Source organism: Pristiophorus japonicus, chromosome 17 (assembly GCF_044704955.1).
Source record: "Pristiophorus japonicus isolate sPriJap1 chromosome 17, sPriJap1.hap1, whole genome shotgun sequence".
NCBI classification, from domain to species: domain Eukaryota; kingdom Metazoa; phylum Chordata; class Chondrichthyes; family Pristiophoridae; genus Pristiophorus; species Pristiophorus japonicus.
In genome coordinates, this window is record NC_091993.1 from 157,938 (window position 1) to 179,465 (window position 21,528).

General features: G+C 45.6%; 1 protein-coding gene across 11 annotated transcripts in view; it reads right to left on the bottom strand.

Moving 5' to 3' along the window:
- Positions 1-660: 660 nt before the first annotated feature.
- Positions 661-21,528, bottom strand: part of LOC139227503 (transmembrane 6 superfamily member 1-like) — a 100,412-nt gene continuing 79,544 nt past the window's right edge. For all 11 annotated transcript variants that reach the window (XM_070858273.1, XM_070858270.1, XM_070858272.1 and 8 more), the window contains one exon: positions 661-1,647. In XM_070858273.1, the coding sequence (XP_070714374.1) occupies positions 1,456-1,647 (192 nt within the window). In that variant the 3' untranslated portion in view covers positions 661-1,455. The remainder of the gene's footprint in view (positions 1,648-21,528) is intronic.

The following is a 21,528-nucleotide window of genomic DNA, read 5'->3' on the forward strand; positions in this document are numbered from 1 at the left end:
AGATTGCACAAAGCCAGCAGGAGACTCGTGGTGAACGATGGTGACTCGCCCTCGGTTGAATTTTAAAACTTACCGACTCCCGACAAAACATTTCTAGTTTTCAGTCACCCTTTGCCGCATTACCAGCCGGCCAACCTCTGCTCTCCCCCCACCCCCACAGACACCAATGAGGTCATTGGAAGGAACCCGAACAGGAACACTCTGGTCCCGCCTCTTCCCCGATTCTCACTGGTTCATTTTTACAGTCTGCAATTTCTCAGAGATCTATTGGTCGTTGAGAACCACTGGCCGCGAGGGGTGGAGGCACGGCCCCAATGGTGGACCGAGGAAAATCACGGAAGTGCAAGAGGTCAGATTTGGAGGAGCACAGAGATCTCGGAGGGTTGTAGGGCTGGAAGAGGTTAGAGAGATAGGGAGATAACGTAGTAAAGTGTGACTAAGTGCTTCACAGGAAAGTAACCAGACCAAAAAAGTTGCCTATGGTTCTATGACGAGTGCAATGGGGAAACTTGAAGTATCATTCGATTGTAGCCAAAGGCAGCAACAATATAAAACACCTGTAAGGCCAAATACACCCAACTGAGGGTCCTCAAAATCTGTTTTCCGTATCTCACGAGGAACATTCAGAATGAAGAAAAATATTAAGACAAAGTATCACGTAGATTCTGGTTTAATACTGTACTCCTGTCCACACAATTCAGCTTTTGTAAACAGATAGTCATTTAACATTGTCTGTGTGGATTTTCACAGAAACAGACCCATAAAATTAGTGCAGGTAGCACACAATTACAGCAGATGATTTGTTGCAATTAATAACTTAATCGACATTTTCACTGTTTCTGGGACTTCATAGGACCTTACAACACAGAAAGCCAATAAGCCTATCGTGCCTGTACCAGCTCTTTGAGCTATCCAATTTGTCCCGCTTCTCCACTCTTTCCCCACAGCCCTGCAAATGTTTTTATTTTCAAGTATATATCCAACTCCCTTTTGAAAGTTACAATTAAATCTGCCTCCACCACCCTTTCAGGCAGTACATTCCCAATCATAATAACTCGCTGCATTTAATAAAAAGCCTCTTCATCTCCCCGTGGTTCCCGTTACACATCATTGATTCTTGGCAACAAATTGCATCGCACACGGTAAGCATTGAAATCGACAGGACTTGTGGATTTCATGCCAGAAATCACTTGCCTCAAGCATAACAAACACACTTGTGCTTGATAATTATTTTACAATTGCTCTTAAACACGCAGCTCTATAACTTTACACGACAGTAAACTTGGAAGATTAAAACCGTATCGATACCAAAATAGAAAAGCAAACTTCATTTACAAGGCACCAATACCATTTGCTTAATAAGAAATGTGCTCGAATATTAAATCTGCGTACCTAATTAATTAACAAATGATGCAAATTTGGACAGAAAAATAAAACATTTAGTACTCTGAGGTTTCACTTTGTCTTTGGGTCTTCTTTCCTCTTCAAGAAAAACTCTGGGTTATTGATACATCTGTAGGCAAGTAACTGTGGCAGAACGCCAAAGAGTCCGTTTATTATTAGAAAGACCAGTTGGGCTTCCTCTGGTACTCTGTATGCATAAGGAGTCCTGGAATGAAGGGATGCTCCAATATGTGAAAACTGTGCCTGTTAATTGGGCAGGAGAGAGAAAGTAAAGGAGGGTTAAAGCACGAGTTATATAAATACCAATCAGTGCAGCATTTAATATAAAAATGAGAATCTTACGTATTTGCAGCTGACAGCTGCTCCCACAACGGGTATGTGATGTGCTGTGCATGCCAGACACGAGACTCCCAAAGCAAGCGCTCTACTCGGAACTCCTTCACGGCGAATGAGCCAAAGGTGGGCAGAGGAAACGTTACAAGGATACCCTCAAAGACTCCCTGGTAAAGTACAACATCCCCACTGACACCCGAGAGTCCCTGGCCAAAGACTGCCCTAAGTGGAGGAAGTGCATCCGGGAGGGCACTGAGCACCTCAAGTCTCGTCGCCAAGAGCATGCAGAAACCAAGCGCAGGCAGCGGAAAGAGCGTGCGGCAAACCTGTCCCACCCACCCTTTCCCTCAACGACTATCTGTCCCACCCTGTGGTTCTCATATTGGACTGTTCAGCCACCGAAGGACTCATTCTAAGAGTGAAAGCAAGTCTTCCTCGATTCCGAGGGACTGCCTATGATGATGATTTTCTTGCATACAAATTGAAGGAATTCTCCTGTGAAATCACGGCAAAGAATGGTGGTAAGTTTGGGTGGTGAGGTGATAAATTCCCTCCCCCTCCTGGGACCACCATTGCCCACGTGTAAACGGTGGGAAGTGGCGGGGCCTGAGATCCCTGTCAATGTCTCCAGCTCTCCACAGTGCTTACCTCGGTTTCCCAGGGGCCGCCAAGTGGCAGCTGGCGGTACGTCGCAAGAAGTGGTGAGAGTGTCAAAATGGAGGGAGAGGGCCTTGCCGTGTCCTCCCCTCCCTCCAGATGCTCCAGAGACTTACCTACTCAAGGCTTCCGCCTCATCTGAGGCCTTCAGTACAAAGCCTCGTTCCTGGGGGGGGGGGTGGGGGGGCTTCTGTCCCTTTAAGTCCCTGCCAGAGTTTCCTCGAAGCCGCTTGCAGATTCCCTCTCGGTAGTGGGAATCATGCAAGGAACCCATAACTGGGAAAATTGGGTTGGGGCTGGGATGGGTACGGAGGGAAGTACTTCCGCCATGGGAGGAACATCCAGGCCACTAAGTCGTAGACATTAACCAGAATGTAGCTTCAACTTGCGCTACAACTTGGCGTTGCACCAATACAACGGCTGTAGCGTAAATATAGTCGAATCGGAGTCCAGGTCCTGCCTGACTCCGGAGAAAAGCAGAGTCTCCGCTTGGCTCCAAAACGGACCTTAATTCCAAACTTCCGCAGCATTCTGCCACCATAATGTTGCCGGAGGTTTGGTGGGAACCCTGGAGATTTGGCGTGTTCAGCCGTTGGTGCCGTTTCTCCGCGGGTTCTGCCAAGCAACCACCAGAGGACCCTCCAAGGACATGTTACACCCTCAAGGTTTAGTGTTGGTGCAAAGACATGCAGTGCAACGCCTGCAGCTCAACAAGAGTCGATTTAAACCATTAAAGACACAAAAGGAGCCATACAGTCAGTGGTCTTTATAATGAAGCTAGTGGGAGGTGAGGAAATCACACAACACCGCTCACCCTGCCCCCGCCCCAAAAACACAAAGTAACCTTTCTCTCGCAGGAAACTACCACAGCCCTTCAATAAAGACAGCTGTGGAAAATCTTTTGCTAAATGCTGAATATTGGGAAGTACTTTGTTTTCCTTAATCATCTGTAGATTAATATTTGCTATTCAAGATACAGAGAAGGTGAGTAAACAATCTGGCCTCCATAGAAACATCACCCTTCAAAGAATAAGGTCTACACCATTCTGTGGATATTTTTAGTGCAGGCAGCTGACATTTAAAATAGCAGCATTGTAGCTGGAATTGGGTTTGGCCATGACTTTTCTCTGCATCATCATCAGAGGTCACAGATGGGATCAAATATTAGCTTAAATTAGGAGTGCAACAGGGCCATGCGCCTCTATTCATTCTGTAGTGCACTGGGACTCTCAATGTAGCTATTAAGTTTTGGTTTCGGCAGTCTATCTTTTCCTCGATCCATTTTCACATTCCAACTTTCTATTGAACAGCGATCTTCACTTCATTCCTCCTCCCACATCCCTTTCCTTTCCTCATCAATGCTAGTTTGAGCTTCAAAGCTGAATATACCATCTACATTCCATCCCTGTTTACAACAGATATGATCACCAGCTCTTATAAATAGACTGTATAACAAGGAATAAGTAATGTGCCTCCCAATGGAGTCAAACGATAACCATCTATGCAATAAGTTTGTATACATTCCAGCTCCACATGAAAATGGGCAGAGATGTTCACTAGTGATCAGCGTTAGCGAAAAGCTAACTGATGACTGGAGGTACGTTAAACCTTGAGCCATTTATATTTTTAATATGGTATCAGCAGCTATCCCACCATCATTGTGATTCAGAGGTTACGAAATGATGTCAGCCGTCGCTCGGTTGGTGGCACTCTTGCCTCGGAGTCAGAAGGTCGTGGGTTGAAGTCTCACTCCAGGGACTTGCACATATAATCCAGGCTGACACTCCCAGTGCAGTGCTGAGGGAGTGCTGCACTGCCCGAGGTGCCATCTTTCGGATGAGATGCTAAACCGAGGCCCCATCTGCTCTCAGGTGGACGTAAAAGATCCCATGGCACTATTTTGAAGAGGAGCAGGGGACTTATCCCCAGTGTCCTGGCCAATATTTATCCCTCAATTAACATCACTAAAAACAAATTATTTAGTCATTATCATATTGCTGTTTGTGGGACCTTGCTGTGCGTAAATTGGCTGCTGTGTTTCTCACATTACAACAGTGACTACACTTCCAAAGTACTTCATTGGCCGTAAAAGCGCTTTGAGACATGAAAGGCATTATATTATCGTTCTTTTTTAGTGTAGGAGTGGGAGTGGGGGGAATGCGTGCATATTGCCAAGAAAAGCATTTTGAATGAAATTTGCAAGAACTTTTCTTAGTAATAATGAAGTAGCTGTTTTTTGATTGATTTGCTGGAAGATTAAGTCTTTTTCTTACTGCATGAGGATAAAAAAAAGGGGGAAAAATTCGGTTGCGCCTCAGTTGGGGCGGTGTCCTGAGCGGAGCGGTAAATTTTGCAAATGATTGGTGCCTGCCACTGCAAAATTCATCATCTGGGCCCAGTGTGGAGCGGGGCGCTAAGGGAGGTGTTGCATCTCTTTTAGGGCGCTAGGCCGGCTGAGCACGGGAAAATACCGAGCTAAACAGCCAGCCACAGAACAACCTGAGAGAGGCCTCAGGGGGTGAAAAAAATCTGAAAAAAACACCAAAAATATTCCCAATAAATAACTTACGCCACCACAACATAAATCACAAAAACAGAAAACAAATCAATCAGACTTACACGAGGTCGACATTACTTACCTCACTGCAGCCGCTACAGCTTGGAACGCCCGCTTCCACAGGTGGTCCCACCAGGGGGCGCTACAGTGTGCTACGTGTTGGGCACGATCCAAATATCGAGCCGGTGTCGCAACCAGAGGCATTGCACACCGGCTCGCCACTTCCGGGCGGTAATGTTCCGCGCCTCGCCGAAACCGGCATCGAATGTCCCAGCGGGGCGCTGGAATTGCTTACCACCGTCTGCCCAGAAGAAATTGCCACCCCTCTGGGGTGCTGGGGGGGGCGGGGGGAGGAGGGGGCAGAACACTGAAAATCATTTGATCAATGTAATAGGGAGAATCCACTCAGTGCCTTTGCTGGCCATTTGTTCAGATTGTGGGTGTTTTTAGTGAATGCTAAAAAAAAGATATAAACAGTGAGAAAAGATTAAACAAATTTACATCTTTCCTTTCTTTAATTCAAATATTGGGTCTGGTAGCACAGCAACCCAGAGCCAGGGAGTCCAAAACCACCATGACAAGTTGTGAAAGATAATTCAATAAATCTGGTCAATTATGGGCTGGCACCAGAAAAATGATCATGAAAGCTGCTGGATTGTTGTAAAAACCCAAATAGGTCATTAATGTCCGACAGGGAAGGGAGCCCCTGACCAGTCTGGCCAATATGTGGCTCCAGGCCCATATTGGGCAACCCTTAACGCCATGAGGGCGACTAGAGATGGACAATAATCACGGCCTTATCAGTGATGCCCACATCACAAGAACAAATATAAATAACTCTCCAAAAGTACTATAGTGTTACCAAAATGCTAAAATCAGAAGTTTTATTCAGAATCTCCCTCTAAACTTGAGTAATGGCATTTCCAGAATTTGATCCCATTTATATGAATCCTGACTATTTTTCTCAAAATTCAACAGAATTAAAAAAAAATGTAGCTGATCATCGATACAGCACAGAGGGAGGCCATTGTTGTAATGTAGGAAACGCAGCAGCCAATTTGCACACAGCAAGCTCCCACAAATAGCAATGTGATGATGACCAGATAATCAGTTTTTTTGTTATGTTGATTGAGAGGTAAATATTGGCCGGGACACCGGGGATAACTCCCCTGCTCTTCTTCGAAATAGTGCCATGGGATCTTTTACGTCCGCCTGAGAGAGCAGACGGGGCCTCAGTTTAATGTCTCATCCGAAAGACGGCACCTCTGACAGTGCAGCACTCCCTCAGCACTGCACTGGAGTGTCAGCCTGGACTTTTTTGTGTTCAAGTTCCTGGAGTGGGACTTGAACCCACAACCTTGTGACTCAGAGACAAGGGTGAGGCACAGCTGACACTGACTGGAACTGGAATTCTGCTTTCCCTCAGACTATAAAAGTATTTGTTTTTTCAAATGATTTTAAAACAAGTCAGAGGATGAAATTTAAAATTTTGTTTTAGAAAAGCAAAGGTTGATAGACAGTTACATAATTCATATTTGTTAGTCTTTTAGGAATATGAAACTTAAGGCAATCAGGCTAAACTTGTCGTAACTGTGATACCGAACGTGCGACAGGATATTCAATACATTTACCACTTTAATAATCTATATCTGTAGATCTTTTGCAATTGGGCTTTCGATATTTAAGATTAATCTTCATAATTATCACCTCTGGCTAGACAACAGCTGTGATATTTATCTTTGCACACAATGTAAATGTGTCAATTGCACTGCGATAACGAACATTAAAACATTAAAATCCTGCGTGTGTGTGTGTGTGTTGGGACACTCCATTCTAATGTAACGCCTCTGTTTAAAAAAGGGGGCAGGCAAAAGGCAGGTAACTATAGGCCGGTTAGTTTAACATCTGTAGTGGGGAAAATGCTTGAAACTATCATTAAGGAAGAAATAGCGGGACATCTGGATAGGAATAGTGCAATCAAACAGACGCAGCATGGATTCATGAAAGGGAAATCATGTTTAACTAACTTACTGGAATTCTTTGAGGATATAACGAGCATGGTGGATAGAGGTGTACCGATGGATGTGGTGTATTTAGATTTCCAAAAGGCATTCGATAAGGTACCACACAAAAGGTTACTGCAGAAGATAAAGGTACGCGGAGTCAGAGAAATGTATTAGCATGGATAGAGAATTGGCTGGCGAACAGAAAGCAGAGTCGGGATAAATGGGTCCTTTTCCGGTTGGAAATCAGTGGTTAGTGGTGTGCCACAGGGATCAGTGCTGGGACCACAACTGTTTACAATATACATAGATGACCTAGAGGAGGAGACAGAGTGTAGTGCAACAAAATTTGCAGATGACACAAAGATTAGTGGGAAAGCGGGTTGTGTAGAGGACTCAGAGAGGCTGCAAGGAGATTTGGATAGGTTAAGCGAATGGGCTAAGGTTTGGCAGATGGAATACAATGTCGGAAAGTGTGAGGTCATCCACCTTGGGAAAAAAAACAGGAAAAGGGAATATTATTTGAATGGGGAGAAATTACAACATGCTGTGGTGCAGAGGGACCTGGGGGCCCTTGTGCATGAATCCCAAAAGGTTAGTTTGCAGGTGCAGCAGGTAATCAGGAAGGCAAATGGAATGTTGGCCTTCATTGCGAGAGGGATGGAGTACAAAAGCAGGGAGGTGTTGCTGCAACTGTATAAGGTATTGGTAAGGCCGCACCTGGAGTACTGCGTGCAGTTTTGGTCACCTTACTAAGGTATTGGTAAGGCCGCACCTGGAGTACTGCGTGCAGTTTTGGTCACCTTACTTAAGGAAGGATATACTAGCTTTGGAAGGGGTACAGAGACGATTCACTAGGCTGATTCGAGAAATGAGGGGGTTACCTTATGATGATAGATTGAGTAGACTGGGTCTTTACTCCTTGGAGTTCAGAAGGATGAGGGGTGATCTTATAGAAACATTTAAAATCATGAAAGGGATAGACAAGATAGAGGCAGAGAGGTTGTTTCCATTGGTGGGGGAGACTAGAACTAGGGGGCACAGCCTCAAAATACAGAGGAGCCAATTTAAAACCGAGTTGAGAAAGAATTTCTTCTCCCAGAGGGTTGTGAATCTGTGGAATTCTCTGCCCAAGGAAACAGTTGAGGCTTGCTCATTGAATGTTTTCAAGTCAAAGATAGATAGATTTTTAAGCAATAAGGGAATTAAGGGTTACGGGGAGAGGGCGGGTAAGTGGAGCTGAGTCCACGACCAGATCAGCCATGATCTTATTGAATGGCGGAGCAGGCTCGAGGGGCTAGATGGCCTACTCCTGTTCCTAATTCTTATGTTCTTATGTTCTTATGATAGTTTTTTCTCCAGTTTTCAGTGTCCTGTCACCACTAGTTCCAGTCCAAGAGGAGTTTCCTGGCCTGCGCTGATGACAACCAATTCCATTTATTTTCACTGCTGTAATCTACCGTGGTGGTAAAAAACAGTCAAAAGTCTCATCTGACATTGGGAGACCTGCTGTAAGACAAGCTAGGTTTGCAGCATTCGTTCAGTGCAGGGACTTGAGCTCAAAAATCCAGGCTGACACTACAATGTCGTGCTGAGGGAGTGCTGCACTGTCAGAGGTGCCAGCTTTTGGCTGAGACGTTAAACCGAGACCCTCTCTGCTCTCTCAGGTGGACATAAAAGATCCCATGGCACTATTTTGAAGAAGAGCAGGGGAGTTATCCCCGGTGTCCTGACCAATTATTTATCCCTCAATCAACATAACAAAAACAGATTATCTGGTCATTATCACATTGCTGTGTGTGGGAGCTTGCTGTGCGCAAATTGGCTGCTGTGTTTCCCACATTACAACAGTGACTGCACTCCAAAAGTATTTCATTGGCTGTAAAGTGCTTTGAGACGTTCAGTCTGATATGATGATAGTGAGATGAAGTAGGGTGGAAGGAGGTTATGTGGAGCATAAACACCGGCTATAAAGCGCTTTGAGACATCCGGTGATCATGGAAGGCACTATATAAATCCAAGTCTTTCTTTCTTAAATACAATTTGTAGTCTTAGAGTCACATCCCCAAACTGACTTTGGAGTTTCACTGTCATTGTCGCATTGCTGAGACACAGTAGCCACTTTGTAGCGATGTAAAAGTGGAAGTTTATTTACAATCTTAAATTCTGTCTGGGGTCAATGCACCAAAATCGTGATGGATAGGATGTGCAGGGAGACCACTTGAATCACTTTGGTCACAGCGTGCTGACAGTTTAAACGTGAGTCTCTTGATTACAGTGGGCCCTCCTTTTTCACTTGTTCTGCCAACAGCCAAGCAATATGAGAAAAAACCTCTTTTATGCAACGAGTGGTTAGGATTTGGAATGCACTGCCCGATAGGGGGTGGATACAGATTCAATAGTGGCCTTCAAAAGGGAATTGGATAAGTACTGGAAGGAGAAAAAAAATTGCAGGGATATGGGGAAGGAGCGGGGGAGTGGGACTAACTGGATTGTTCTTCGAAAGATCCGGCGCAAATACGATGGGCCGAATGGCCTCCTTCTGTGCCGTACTATTCTATGATTCTATGAAAATCCACAAGTTAAAAGAGCATTACCAGAGTCTAAAAAAATCCATTGAATTCGATTTTGATTTCATAGCTACTCTATTTCTGATTGACTGATAAGCAACAGTGTGGTGTAAAGCAAGGGGACCTTCCAGTTAGGGCAGAAACATGGGCAGAGAATATTCACAGAGCTGCTGCCGCTCCCGCCAGTAACTCTGGCACAAGTTTGCCAGAAGTCCCCTTACCACCCGTAAAGGGGCTCTCCGCCTCTCTTCCGATCAAGTTACATCAGTGGAGAGGGTGCAATCTCAAGGAAATTCCCGGCCATGAATGTGCTTCATAGCCTTGACCAATTCAAAATTTTACAACAAAACTAAGACGACGTAGGATTAAACATTTTTTTAAATAATCGTATAACCTGACTTAGAAGAAGGTTCCATTTATATAGCTCATTTCACCACCTCAGGACATCCCAAAGCTCTTTTAGCCAATGAAGCACTTCTGAAGTGCAGTCACTATTGCAATGTAGGAAACGCGGCAGCCAACCTTTGCACAGCAAGCTCCCACAAACAGCAATGTGCTAATGACCAGATAAACTGTTTTAGTGAGGTTGGTTGAGGGGTTAAATCTTGACTAGGACACTGGAGAGAATCCCTGCTCTTCTTCAAATAGTGCCATGGGACCTTTTATATTCACTTGAGGGGACAGACGGGGCCTCGGTTTAATGTCTCATCTAAAAGTCTGCACCTCCGACAGTGCAGCACTCCCTCAGTACTGCACTGAAGAGTCAGCCTAGATTATGTGCCCTAGGGGTGATTTTAACCCTAGCCACCCAATAGAAATCAGGCAGGTGGGCAATTAAAATCATCCCAGTTACTTACCCGCCCGAAAGACTCCGTGAGATGGCCATTTCCCAGTTTAACCTCCTCCATTGAGCAGCCATCCAAAGTCGGCGGGGTCCTTTTTAACACATGCCTGTCGAGTCCTGGTGATGTGATCAGGATCCAACCGCCTGAGCAGGAGGTCGCAGTGGCATTCCCGCCAGGTGAAGAAAGCGGGGAAGTGGATCAGGTCAGAAGAGGCCCGAGCAGGTGAGTCTTTTTACTTTCCTCTTAGGATCAGGAGGAGCAGGAGTGGTGCTCCAGACCAGACAAGGGAGGGGTTAAACTAATATGGCAGGGGATGGGAACCTATGCAGGGAGACAGTGGGAAGTAGAATGGGGGAAGAAGCAAAAGAGAGAAAGAAGAAAAGTAAAAGTGGAGGGCAGAGAAACCCAAGGCAAAAATTCAAAAGGGCCACATTACAGAAAAATTCTAAAAGGGCAAAGTGTGTTAAAAAGACAAGCCTGAAGGCTCTGTGCCTCAACGCGAGGAGTATTCGTAATAAGGTGGACGAATTAATTGCACAGGCAGCAATTAATGAATATGATATAATTGGCATCACGGAGACATGGCTCCAGGATGACCATGGCTGGGAATTCAACATTCAGGGGTATTCAACATTCAGGAAGGATAGACAGAAAGGAAAAGGAAGTGGGGTTGCATTGCTCGTTAAAGAGGAAATTAATGCAATTGTAAGGAAGGTCATTAGCCTGGATGATGTGGAATTTGTATGGGTGGAGCTGCGGAATACCAAAGGGCAGAAAACGTTGGTGGAAGTTGTGTACAGACCACCAAACAGTAGTAGTGAGGTTGGGGACAGCATCAAACAAGAAATTAGGGATGCATGCAATAAAGGTACAGCAGTTATCATGGGCGACTTTAATCTACATATAGATTGGGCGAACCAAACTGGTAGCAATATGGCGGAGGAGGATTTCCTGGAGTGTATTAGGGATGGTTTTCTGGACCAATATGTCAAGGAACCAACTAGAGGGCTGGCCATCCTAGATTGGGTGATGTGTAATGAGAAAGGACTAATTAGCAATTTTTTTGTGCGTGGCCCCTTGGGGAAGAGTGACCATAATATGGTAGAATTCTTTATTAAGATGGAGAGTAATACAGTTAATTCAGAGGCTAGGATCCTGAACTTAAGGAAAGGTAACTTCGATGGCATGAGACGTGAATTGGCTAGAATAGACTGGCAATAAAGGGTTGACGGTGGATAGGCAATGGCAAACATTTAAAGATCACATGGATGAACTTCAACAATTGTACATCCCTGTCTGGAGTAAAAATAAAACGGGAAAGGTGGCTCAACCGTGGCTAACAAAGGAAATTAAGGATAATGTTAAATCCAAGGAAGAGACATATAAATTGGCCAGAAAAAGCAGCAAACCTGAGGCTGGCAGAAATTTAGAATTCAGCAGAGGAGGACAAAGGGTTTAATTAGGAGGGGGGAAATAGAGTATGGGAGGAAGCTTGCCGGGAACAGAAAAACTGACTGCAAAAGCTTCCATAAATATGTGAAGAGAAAAAAATTAGTGAAGACAAACGTAAGACCCTTGCAGTCAGATTCAGGTGAATTTATAATGGGGAACAAAGAAATGGCAGACCAGTTGAACAAATACTTTGGTTCTGTCTTCACGAAGGAAGACACAAATAACCTTCCGGAAGTACTAGGAGACCGAGGGTCAAGTGAGAAGGATGAACTGAAGGATATCCTTATTAGGCGGGTATTTGTGTTAGGGAAATTGATGGGATTGAAGGCCGATATATTCCCGGGGCCTGGTAGTCTGCATCCCAGAGTACTTAAAGAAGTGGCCCTAGAAATAGTGGATGCATTGGTGATCATTTTCCAACAGTCTATCGACTCTGAATCAGTTCCTATGGGCTGGATGGTAGCTAATGTAACACCACTTTTTAAAAAAAGGAGGGAAAGAGAAAACAGGTAATTATAGACTGGTTAGCCTGACATCAGTAGTGGGGAAAATGTTGGAATCAATTATTAAAGGTGAAATAGCAGCGCATTTGGAAAGAACTCTCTGACAGCATCAGTCCAAGTCAGCATGGATTTATGAAAGGGAAATCATGCTTGACAAATCTTCTGGAATTTTTTGAGGATATAACTAGTAGATTGGACAAGGGAGAACCAGTGGATGTGGTGTATTTGGACTTTCAAAAGGCTTTTGACAAGGTCCCACACACGAGATTGGTGTGAAAAATGAAAGCACATGGTATTGGAGGTAATGTACTGATGTGGATAGAGAACTGGTTGGCAGACAGGAAACAGAGAGTCGGGATAAACTGGTCCTTTTCAGAATGGCAGGCAGTGACTAGTGGGGTACCGAAGGGTTCAGTGCTGGGACCCCAGCTTTTTACAATATACACTAATGATTTGGATGAAGGAATTGAGTGTAATATCTCCAAGTTTGCAGATGGCACTAAACAGGGTGACGGTGTGAGCTGTGAGGAGGACGCTAAGAGGCTGCAGGGTGACTTGGACAGGTTAGATGTGTGGGCAAATGCAAGGCAGATGCAGTATAATGTGGATAAATGTGAGGTTATCCACTTTGGAGGCAAAAATACGAAGGCAGAATATTATCTGAATGGCGTCAGATTAGGAGAAGGAGAGGTGTAACGAGGCCTGGGTATCATGGTACATCAGTCATTGAAAGTTGGCATGCAGGTACAGCAGGCGGTGAAGGCGGCAAATGATATGTTGGCCTTCATAGCTAAGGGTTTTGAGTATAGGAGCAGGGAGGTCTTATTGCATTTGTGCAGGGCCTTGGTGAGGCCTCACCTGGAATATTGTGTTCTGTTTTGGTCTCCTAATCTGAGGAAGAATGTTTTTGCTATTGAGGAGTGCAGCGAAGGTTCACCAGACTGATTCCCGGGATGGCAGGACTGACATATGAGGAGAGACTGGATCGACTGGGCCTGTATTCACTGGAGTTTAGAAGGATGAGAGAGGATCTCATAGAAACATAAAATTCTGACGGGAATGGACAGGTTAGATGCAGGAAGAATATTCCCGATGTTGGGGAAGTCTAGAACCAGGGGACATAGTCTTAGGATAAGGGGTAAGCCATTTAGGAGAGATGAGGAGAAACTTCTTCATTCAGAGAGTTGTTAACCTGTGGAATTCCCTACCGCAGAGAGTTGTTGATGCCAATTCATTGGATATATTCAAGAGGGAGTTAGATATGGCCCTTACGGCTAAAGGGATCGAAGGGTATGGAGAGAAAGCAGGAAAGGGGTTCTGAGGTGAATGATCAGCCATGGTCTTATTGAATGGTGGTGCAGGCTTAAAGGGCCGAATGGTCTACTCCTGCACCTATTTTCTATGTTTCTATGCTTCACCCCACCTCACCGCGGATTTACACCCACTTCCCAAACACGAGCCATCCCCTCCATGAGACTGCCCTGGCCGTCGATCCCACCTTCTATCAGGTGTCAGCCTCCGGGCTATGGAATTTTTTGCCGCTCTCCATCTGCAACAGATGGGAAGTTAGGCCGGCGGAATTTAAGTAAGACTCGGGTGTTATTATAGCCCAAGGTCTATGTTTTTTATTTGTTCTCGAGATGTGGGCGTCGCTGGCAAGGCCAGCATTTATTGCCCATCCCTAATTGCCTTTGAGATGGTGGTGAGCTGCCTTCTTGAACCTCTGCAGTCCATGTGGTGAAGGTACACCCACAGTGCTGTTATGGAGGGAGTTCCAGGATTTTGACCCAGCAATGCTGAAAGAACTGCGATATATTTCCAAGTCAGGATGGTGTGTGACTTGGAGGGGAATGTGGAGGTGGTGGTGCTCCCATGCGCCGGCTGCCATTGTCCTTTTAGGTGTTGGGAGGTCACGGGTGAGTTTCTAACTCTCAACGCTATCCACCTGCCCAAAATCAGCCTGGAGTTAAAATCAGGAAGTAAGGCCCCGATATTGACAGGGGCGGGTTACATAGGCGGAGGGGCGTAGTTTTGGATGGGAAGAAGAAGAGCAGGGAAGTTCTGGCCAATATCAATCCCTCAATCAACATCATTTAAAAAAAATTAGCTCATCATTATCACACTGCTGTTTGTGGGAGCTTAATGTGCGCAAATTTGGTCCCACATTTCCTACATTACAACAGTGACTACACTTCAAAGGGTACTCCATTAGCTGTAAAGCAGCTTCGGGATTTTCTGAGGTTGTGAAAGGCGCTATAGCAATGCAAGTTCTTCTTTCTAGCAAGCCACTCAGTTGTATCAAACTGCGACTAGAAGTTTGAGAAGGTGGCCCATCAGCACCTTAGAAATCATAGAAATTTACAGCACAGAAAGAGGCCATTTGGTCCATCGTGTCTGTGCCGGCCGAAAAATAGCTATCCAGCCTAATCCCACTTTCCAGCTCTTGGTCCGTAGCCTTGAAGGTTACAGCACTTCGTGCATATCCAAGTACTTTTTAAATGTGATGAGCGTTCCTGCCTCTACCACCCTTTCAGGCAGTAAGTTCCAGACCCCCACCGCCCTCTGGGTGAAAAAAAAGTTTTCCTCAACTTCCCTCTAATTCTTCTACTAATTACTTTAAATCTATGCCCCCTGGTTGTTAACCCCTCTGCTAAGGGAAAAAGGTCCTTCCTATCCACTCTACCTCAGCCCCTCATAATTTTATACACCTCAATCAAGTCTCCCCCCTCAGCCTCCTCTGTTCTGGGGAAAACAACCCCAGCCTATCCAATTTTTCCACATAGCTAAAATTCTCCAGTCCTGACAACACCTCGTCAATCTCCTCTGTACCCTCTCTAGTGCAATCACATCTTTCCTGTAATGTGGTGACCAGAACTGTAAGCAGTACGCTAGCTGTAACTTAACTAGAGTTTTATACAGTTCAAGCATAACCCCCCTGCTCTTATATTCTATGTCTCGGCTAATAAAGGAAAGTATTCCGCATGCCTTCTTCGCCACTTTATCTACCTGTCCACAGATCCCTGAAGGTAGCAGGACATGCACTCCAAGGTTTCCCTGTTCCTCTACACTTCTCAGTATTATGTATTTCCTTGTCTTGTTAGCCCTCTCCAAATGCATTACCTCACACTTCTCTGGATTGAACTCCATTTGCCACTTTTCTGCCCACGTGACCAGTCAATCGATATCTTCCTGCTGGTTACAGCTTTCTTCCTCTTTATCAACCACATGGCCAATTTTTGTATGACCTTCTCAAGGCATCTGGAGATGGGCAATAAATGCTGGCCTTCCCAGTGGCACCCACATCCTGCAAATTAATATTTTCAAAAAGACACCGAGTTGTCTTTACTGTCAGTGGAAACTGAAACAAAAAAACTCAAGAGTTTGCGCTGTGATTGGACAGTAGCCAAGTGTTGGCCATAGTTAGCCTCGCTATATTTAGTGGTCTGGAAACATTTTAAACAGTGCATTATTTTTTGGGTTGCAGCAGTTAACCAAAGTATCGGCAGTTATTTCCTTATAAAGGCTGGGGTTTATTAAGGGCATAGTTATTGAATGTCAAACATCTAGCTCGACATTTATTCCCCCGCAGCGAGGACACTGCTTAGTATAAAATAACATACCTGGAAAATGACAGCAGCTGAAACTAGCGCAGAGAACTGTCGCTGCTACTTTGCAGAAGTGTTTCTGTGAAGCACTACAGTTATTTCTGGGCGCAGAGCTAGTCGCAGATTTACGAAAAGACTGGGAACAGTTTGGAAACCCTATTTGATCATTATGCGAGCTGCAAATGTTCCGTGGGGCGGATCTACAAAAATTATGAGGTAGTGAGATAATTTTTTTTGTGAGACCAGTATTGCATTATAAAAGCAGAAGTCGACACAAACTGACTCATGTCATAGTCTTCTGAAATAGCCCTGACTGTAATGCATGAATCAGATTCGTTTAGACATCTGCAACAGAAAAAAATTACAATACACGCACTCTGATTCTCATCTGAGAGATATTTTGCCCTTGTAAATCTGCGATCAGAGGTGGGACCTTGTTGCACACAAATTGGCTGCCTACATTACAACGTGCTCCAATCAAATGGTGGAACAGGCTTGAGGTGCTGAATGGCCTACACTTGTTCCTAAACGACCGTGTAACCTACTTATATTTACATTATAGACGTCTCTCAGCAGTTGAAAGACCTGTGTCACTTGCCCTCAATCTTCTTTCCCAATGGGGGTAGTGTGCTGACGTGGATTGAGAACTGGTCGTCAGACAGGAAGCAAAGAGTAGGAGTAAATGGGTACTTTTCAGAATGGCAGGCAGTGACTAGTGGGGTACCGCAAGGTTCTGTGCTGGGGCCCCAGCTGTTTACATTGTACATTAATGATTTAGACGAGGGGATTAAATGTAGTATCTCCAAATTTGCGGATGACACTAAGTTGGGTGGCAGTGTGAGCTGCGAGGAGGATGCTATGAGGCTGCAGAGTGACTTGGATAGGTTAGGTGAGTGGGCAAATGCATGGTAGATGAAGTATAATGTGGATAAATGTGAGGTTATCCACTTTGGTGGTAAAAACAGAGAGACAGACTATTATCTGAATGGTGACAGATTAGGAAAAGGGGAGGTGCAACGAGACCTGGGTGTCATGGTACATCAGTCATTGAAGGTTGGCATGCAGGTACAGCAGGCGGTTAAGAAAGCAAATGGCATGATGGCCTTCATAGCGAGGGGATTTGAGTACAGGGGCAGGGAGGTGTTGCTACAGTTGTACAAGGCCTTGGTGAGGCCACACCTAGAGTATTGTGTACAGTTTTGGTCTCCTAACTTGAGGAAGGACATTCTTGCTATTGAGGGAGTGCAGCGAAGATTCACCAGACTGATTCCCGGGATGGTGGGACTGACCTATCAAGAAAGACTGGATCAACTGGGCTTGTATTCACTGGAGTTCAGAAGAATGAGAGGGGACCTCATAGAAACGTTTAAAATTCTGACGGGTTTAGACAGGTTAGATGCAGGAAGAATGTTCCCAATGTTGGGGAAGTCCAGAACCAGGGGTCACAGTCTAAGGATAAGGGGTAAGCCATTTAGGACCGAGATAAGGAGAAACTTCTTCACCCAGAGAGTGGTGAACCTGTGGAATTCTCTACCACAGAACGTAGTTGAGGCCAATTCACTAAATATATTCAAAAGGGAGTTAGATGAAGTCCTTACTACTCGGGGGATCAAGGGGTATGGCGAGAAAGCAGGAAGGGGGTACTGAAGTTGCATGTTCAGCCATGAACTCATTGAATGGCGGTGCAGGCTAGAAGGGCTGAATGGCCTACTCCTGCACTTATTTTCTATGTTTCTATGTTTCTATGAAGGCAAGTTCTGTTTTGTGACCTCAGAGTTCTGTGTCTCAGACCCATCCTCGTCACTTCTGGCTGAACACCCTCCAACAGGTCACTATCCTTTTGAAGTTAAGAGGTGTAAAATTTCATGCGGCATTCTACTTCTCTTTCAGATGAAACGTTAAACCGAGGCCCAGTCTGGACGTAAAAAATCCCGCGGCACGAATTCGAAGAAGAGCAGGGGAGTTATCCCCGGTGTCCTGGACAATATTTATCCCTCAATCAATATAACAAGAAAACAGATTATCTGGTCATTATCACATTGCTGTTTGTGGGAGCCTGCTATGTGCAAATTGGCTGCCGTGTTTCCTACGTTACAACAGTGACTACACTTCAAAAGTACTTCATTGGCTGTAAAGCGCTTTGAGACGTCCGGTGGTTGTGAAAGGCGCTATTTAAATGCAAGTCAGTCTTTCTTCTTTCTTTTAAGTTCTAATTATAGAACCATTCGAATGCTTCCCAGTATTTTATAATAGCTTCACACTGACTGGACACATAATGCTAGAAATTCCTCTGTCGGTGGCACAAATGGCCGGTATCGGATTGGCTGTCCGTTATATGTAGCGCCTAATATTCAGTTCCATTGACTACAACGGAGCCGATTATCAGACACTGTGTATAACAGGCGGCCAATCCGATACCACCCGACACAAATTATTAGGCCTCAATAAATGAGCAGCAATTTTTTTTTCCCACCTTATGCCCGCTACTTGTGTACACTTTTCACCTTTCCTGTATCTCTAACTTTATATTAAATATCCCTATTCCTCAGATCATAATAGGCTTAGATTAATCCACTTAATTCATCCTGACCCTTTGGAACGTTAATAATCTCTCACTTAGTCAATGTCCACATATTTTGGTGTCCTCAGAAAATGTCACATTAAAGTTGTTCTCCTCCATATCATTTGCAAATTATGGATCAGCCTCATTCACTGAAAGGTTAAATAAATTCTGAATATTGATAATCATTTCAATACTGGATTGGCCAGTCAAGATCAAATTAATCCGATGTCGTCAGCTGCACAGGACTGCTTAGAAAACTTGACTGTATATATTTTTTTTTAAAAAAGAACATGCAAATTTCCATATTCTGATTCCCAATTGTTTCATCAAGTCTCTGAGCAGTGGCCAGGATAAGCAAGTTGAAAGTCAATGTATGGAGGTGTAATGCGTCTTTTTTAAACAAATTGCAGAGTTCACTCGAGGTGTTCCTAGAACCATTAACTGTCTAGAACTCTAGATTCGAATCAGGAAGTTCTAGGGGGGAAAAATGGTCCTCTTCCCAGTTTCGGGTAGATAATTCGAATTACCGCACGACGGGAGTCGGAGGGAAGAGGCGGAAAATTCGGCTCTTTAACTGTGACAGCGCTTTGAGGTGGAATCGGGTCAGGAGCGGAGCTGTGTCTATCACCGCAACATGGACATGTCGCGTCACGCTGACACGTAGCAACGTCCCTCTCCTTCAGTTAAAGGGGAGGATGCTGTGAGCCTATTGAGGCCTCTATGGCGCCTAGTGGGCCGGCAGCGAATGGTTCGGCCAGGCCAGTGGCCCGGCACCCGACAGGCGGCCCGGCCAAACCCATGGCCGCCATAGTCAGCCGACTAGGGTCACCGCCAGGCGGTAAGGGTTCGGCGCACGACCGACAAGCGGTTGGAGTACCGGGCGGGGCGGAAAGTTGGGACACGGTCCGCCACACCCAGGCCGGGTGACAATTGTGGTTGGGTCACACCGTCCGCCTGCCCCCGGTCGGTAAGGTCTTACCACCCCGTTAACGCCTCTTAGAGGCGGGCACGGCCTTAAAAAAAAGGGATAATTTTGGCCCCCTAGTGTTTCAAATGGACAATAATTGGCTTGCAAATCTGTGTGTTTGTAACACTGAACAAAGGAGAATTACTGCAGTGGAATATTATTATGCAATGCCCTTCACAGCACTAAACACCTGGATAAGGGACTGAAGGCAATGACCATTGATAAGGCATTAGACTTGTTATAAAGGAACTGAGATGGCCTGTCAGCAGTAGATCCAGGGGATGGGCATGGGACCAACATTCCCGCTATCCTACACAGGCAGTTTACTGGCTTTTGAACGGGAGATTTTGCACATGCACGAAATTTTGAATGGGCTGTGTACCCAAAAAAAGAATGAGGGCAAACAATGCATGGGGCAGCTAAATGATACATGGGAGAAAGCATCTGTATATCCTCACTTCTCCTAAAACATGCTGCAGTTTCACCCAACTTTTCAGCAGACTAACAACCCCACAAACAGGCCTCGTCATTATTGGGTTAATAAGAATTCTTTCGGAGCCCAAGTAAAAAATCCCATGGCAGTGAGCAAGATGAGGATCAGCCAAATGTACCAAAGGCATGGAAAGGGAGAGATTGTTTACTCATCAGCATGCACACTTTGGAAAGAGAGTTAGACAGCAAACCCCAGGCAGAATTTCAAGTAGAGAATTTAAAAACTTGTCCGTGCAGTTAACCATTTCTGGACCCCGTGAGAGTGAAATTGGGCTCAGGAGCAGCCGTTTTTTGGGTGCTACGAGTCCCCTTCGGGTTCCAAAATGGCGACCGCGGCATGCATGCCCACTTCTGATGCGAAGCGTGCCGGAAGCCATCTTGATAAAGGTGTTAGAGCGCTCATACTTAATGTCCGCCGGGAGTATGCAGAGCGGGAAGGTCCTGCGCGTACAGGGAGTGGTGTGATAAGTGCTGGAGTATGTGTTGCTGACTTTAAGGCTTCTGCACAAACTAGTTGCTCCCAGACATGGGTGCACCAGTAGGCCTTACTCTTAAAATCGAGAATGTGTGAGAGAATGAGCAGAGGCCATGCAGAGCAGGACAAGCTGTGGGAAGAGGGAGGAGGAGGGTTCTCAGCAGGAGGCCATATCTGCCCAGGGTATTCAGGGACCAATTCTCCTATCTGAACCTCAGTGACGACCAATGTTTGAGAGGTCTGCGCTTCGCTAAGGAGGTCCTCACCGAAATCTGCCAACGGCCACAGCCACAACTCCAACCTCAGAGCAGGGCAAGGACCGCATTTGCATTGCCAGTGGCTGTGAAGGTGACTGTGGCTATGAACCTTTATACGTCGGGCTCGTTCCAGACTGGTGCTGGAGATATTAGCAACATCTCGCAGTTTGTGATCCACTGTTGCATAAGGGAGGTCACTGAGGCTCTCTATTCAAAGAGAGATACCTTTGTTTCATTCCCTCTCGCCAGAGATAAGCAGGCAGAGCGAGCACGAGGGTTTGCAAGGATTGCAGGTTGCCCAGTGGTGCAGGGTGCCATTGACTGCATGCACATTGCTTTACCTGCACCGCCATGTACCAGAGGCTGAAGGCCGAGGTCCAACAGAAAACCCGCGACCTAAAGAACAGATGGTGGGTGGAGAAAGCTCAAGAAATCCAACAGCTAGCCGACAACCACGACATGCGAGGATTCTTCTGCGCAGTCAAGACGACCTACGGACCAAGCACCCAAGGCCCTACCCCACAGCTGGCCAAGAACGGAGAGGTACTCATCAAGGATAGAGAGGCAATCAGTGCCCACTGGAAGGAGCACTTCGAGGATCTCCTTAACCGAGACTCTGTCTTCGATGTGAGTGTCCTCGACTCCATCCCGCAGCATGCCACCCACCACCATCTCAGCACAACCCCAGCACGAGATTGAAAAGGCCATCCGACAACTGAAGAACAACAAGGCCTCAGGAGCAGATGGAATCCCCACCGAAGCACTAAAACATGGTGGTGAAGCACTACTGCCGCGGATCCATGACTTCATCTCTCTTATCTGGAAGGAGGAGATCATGCCAGCAG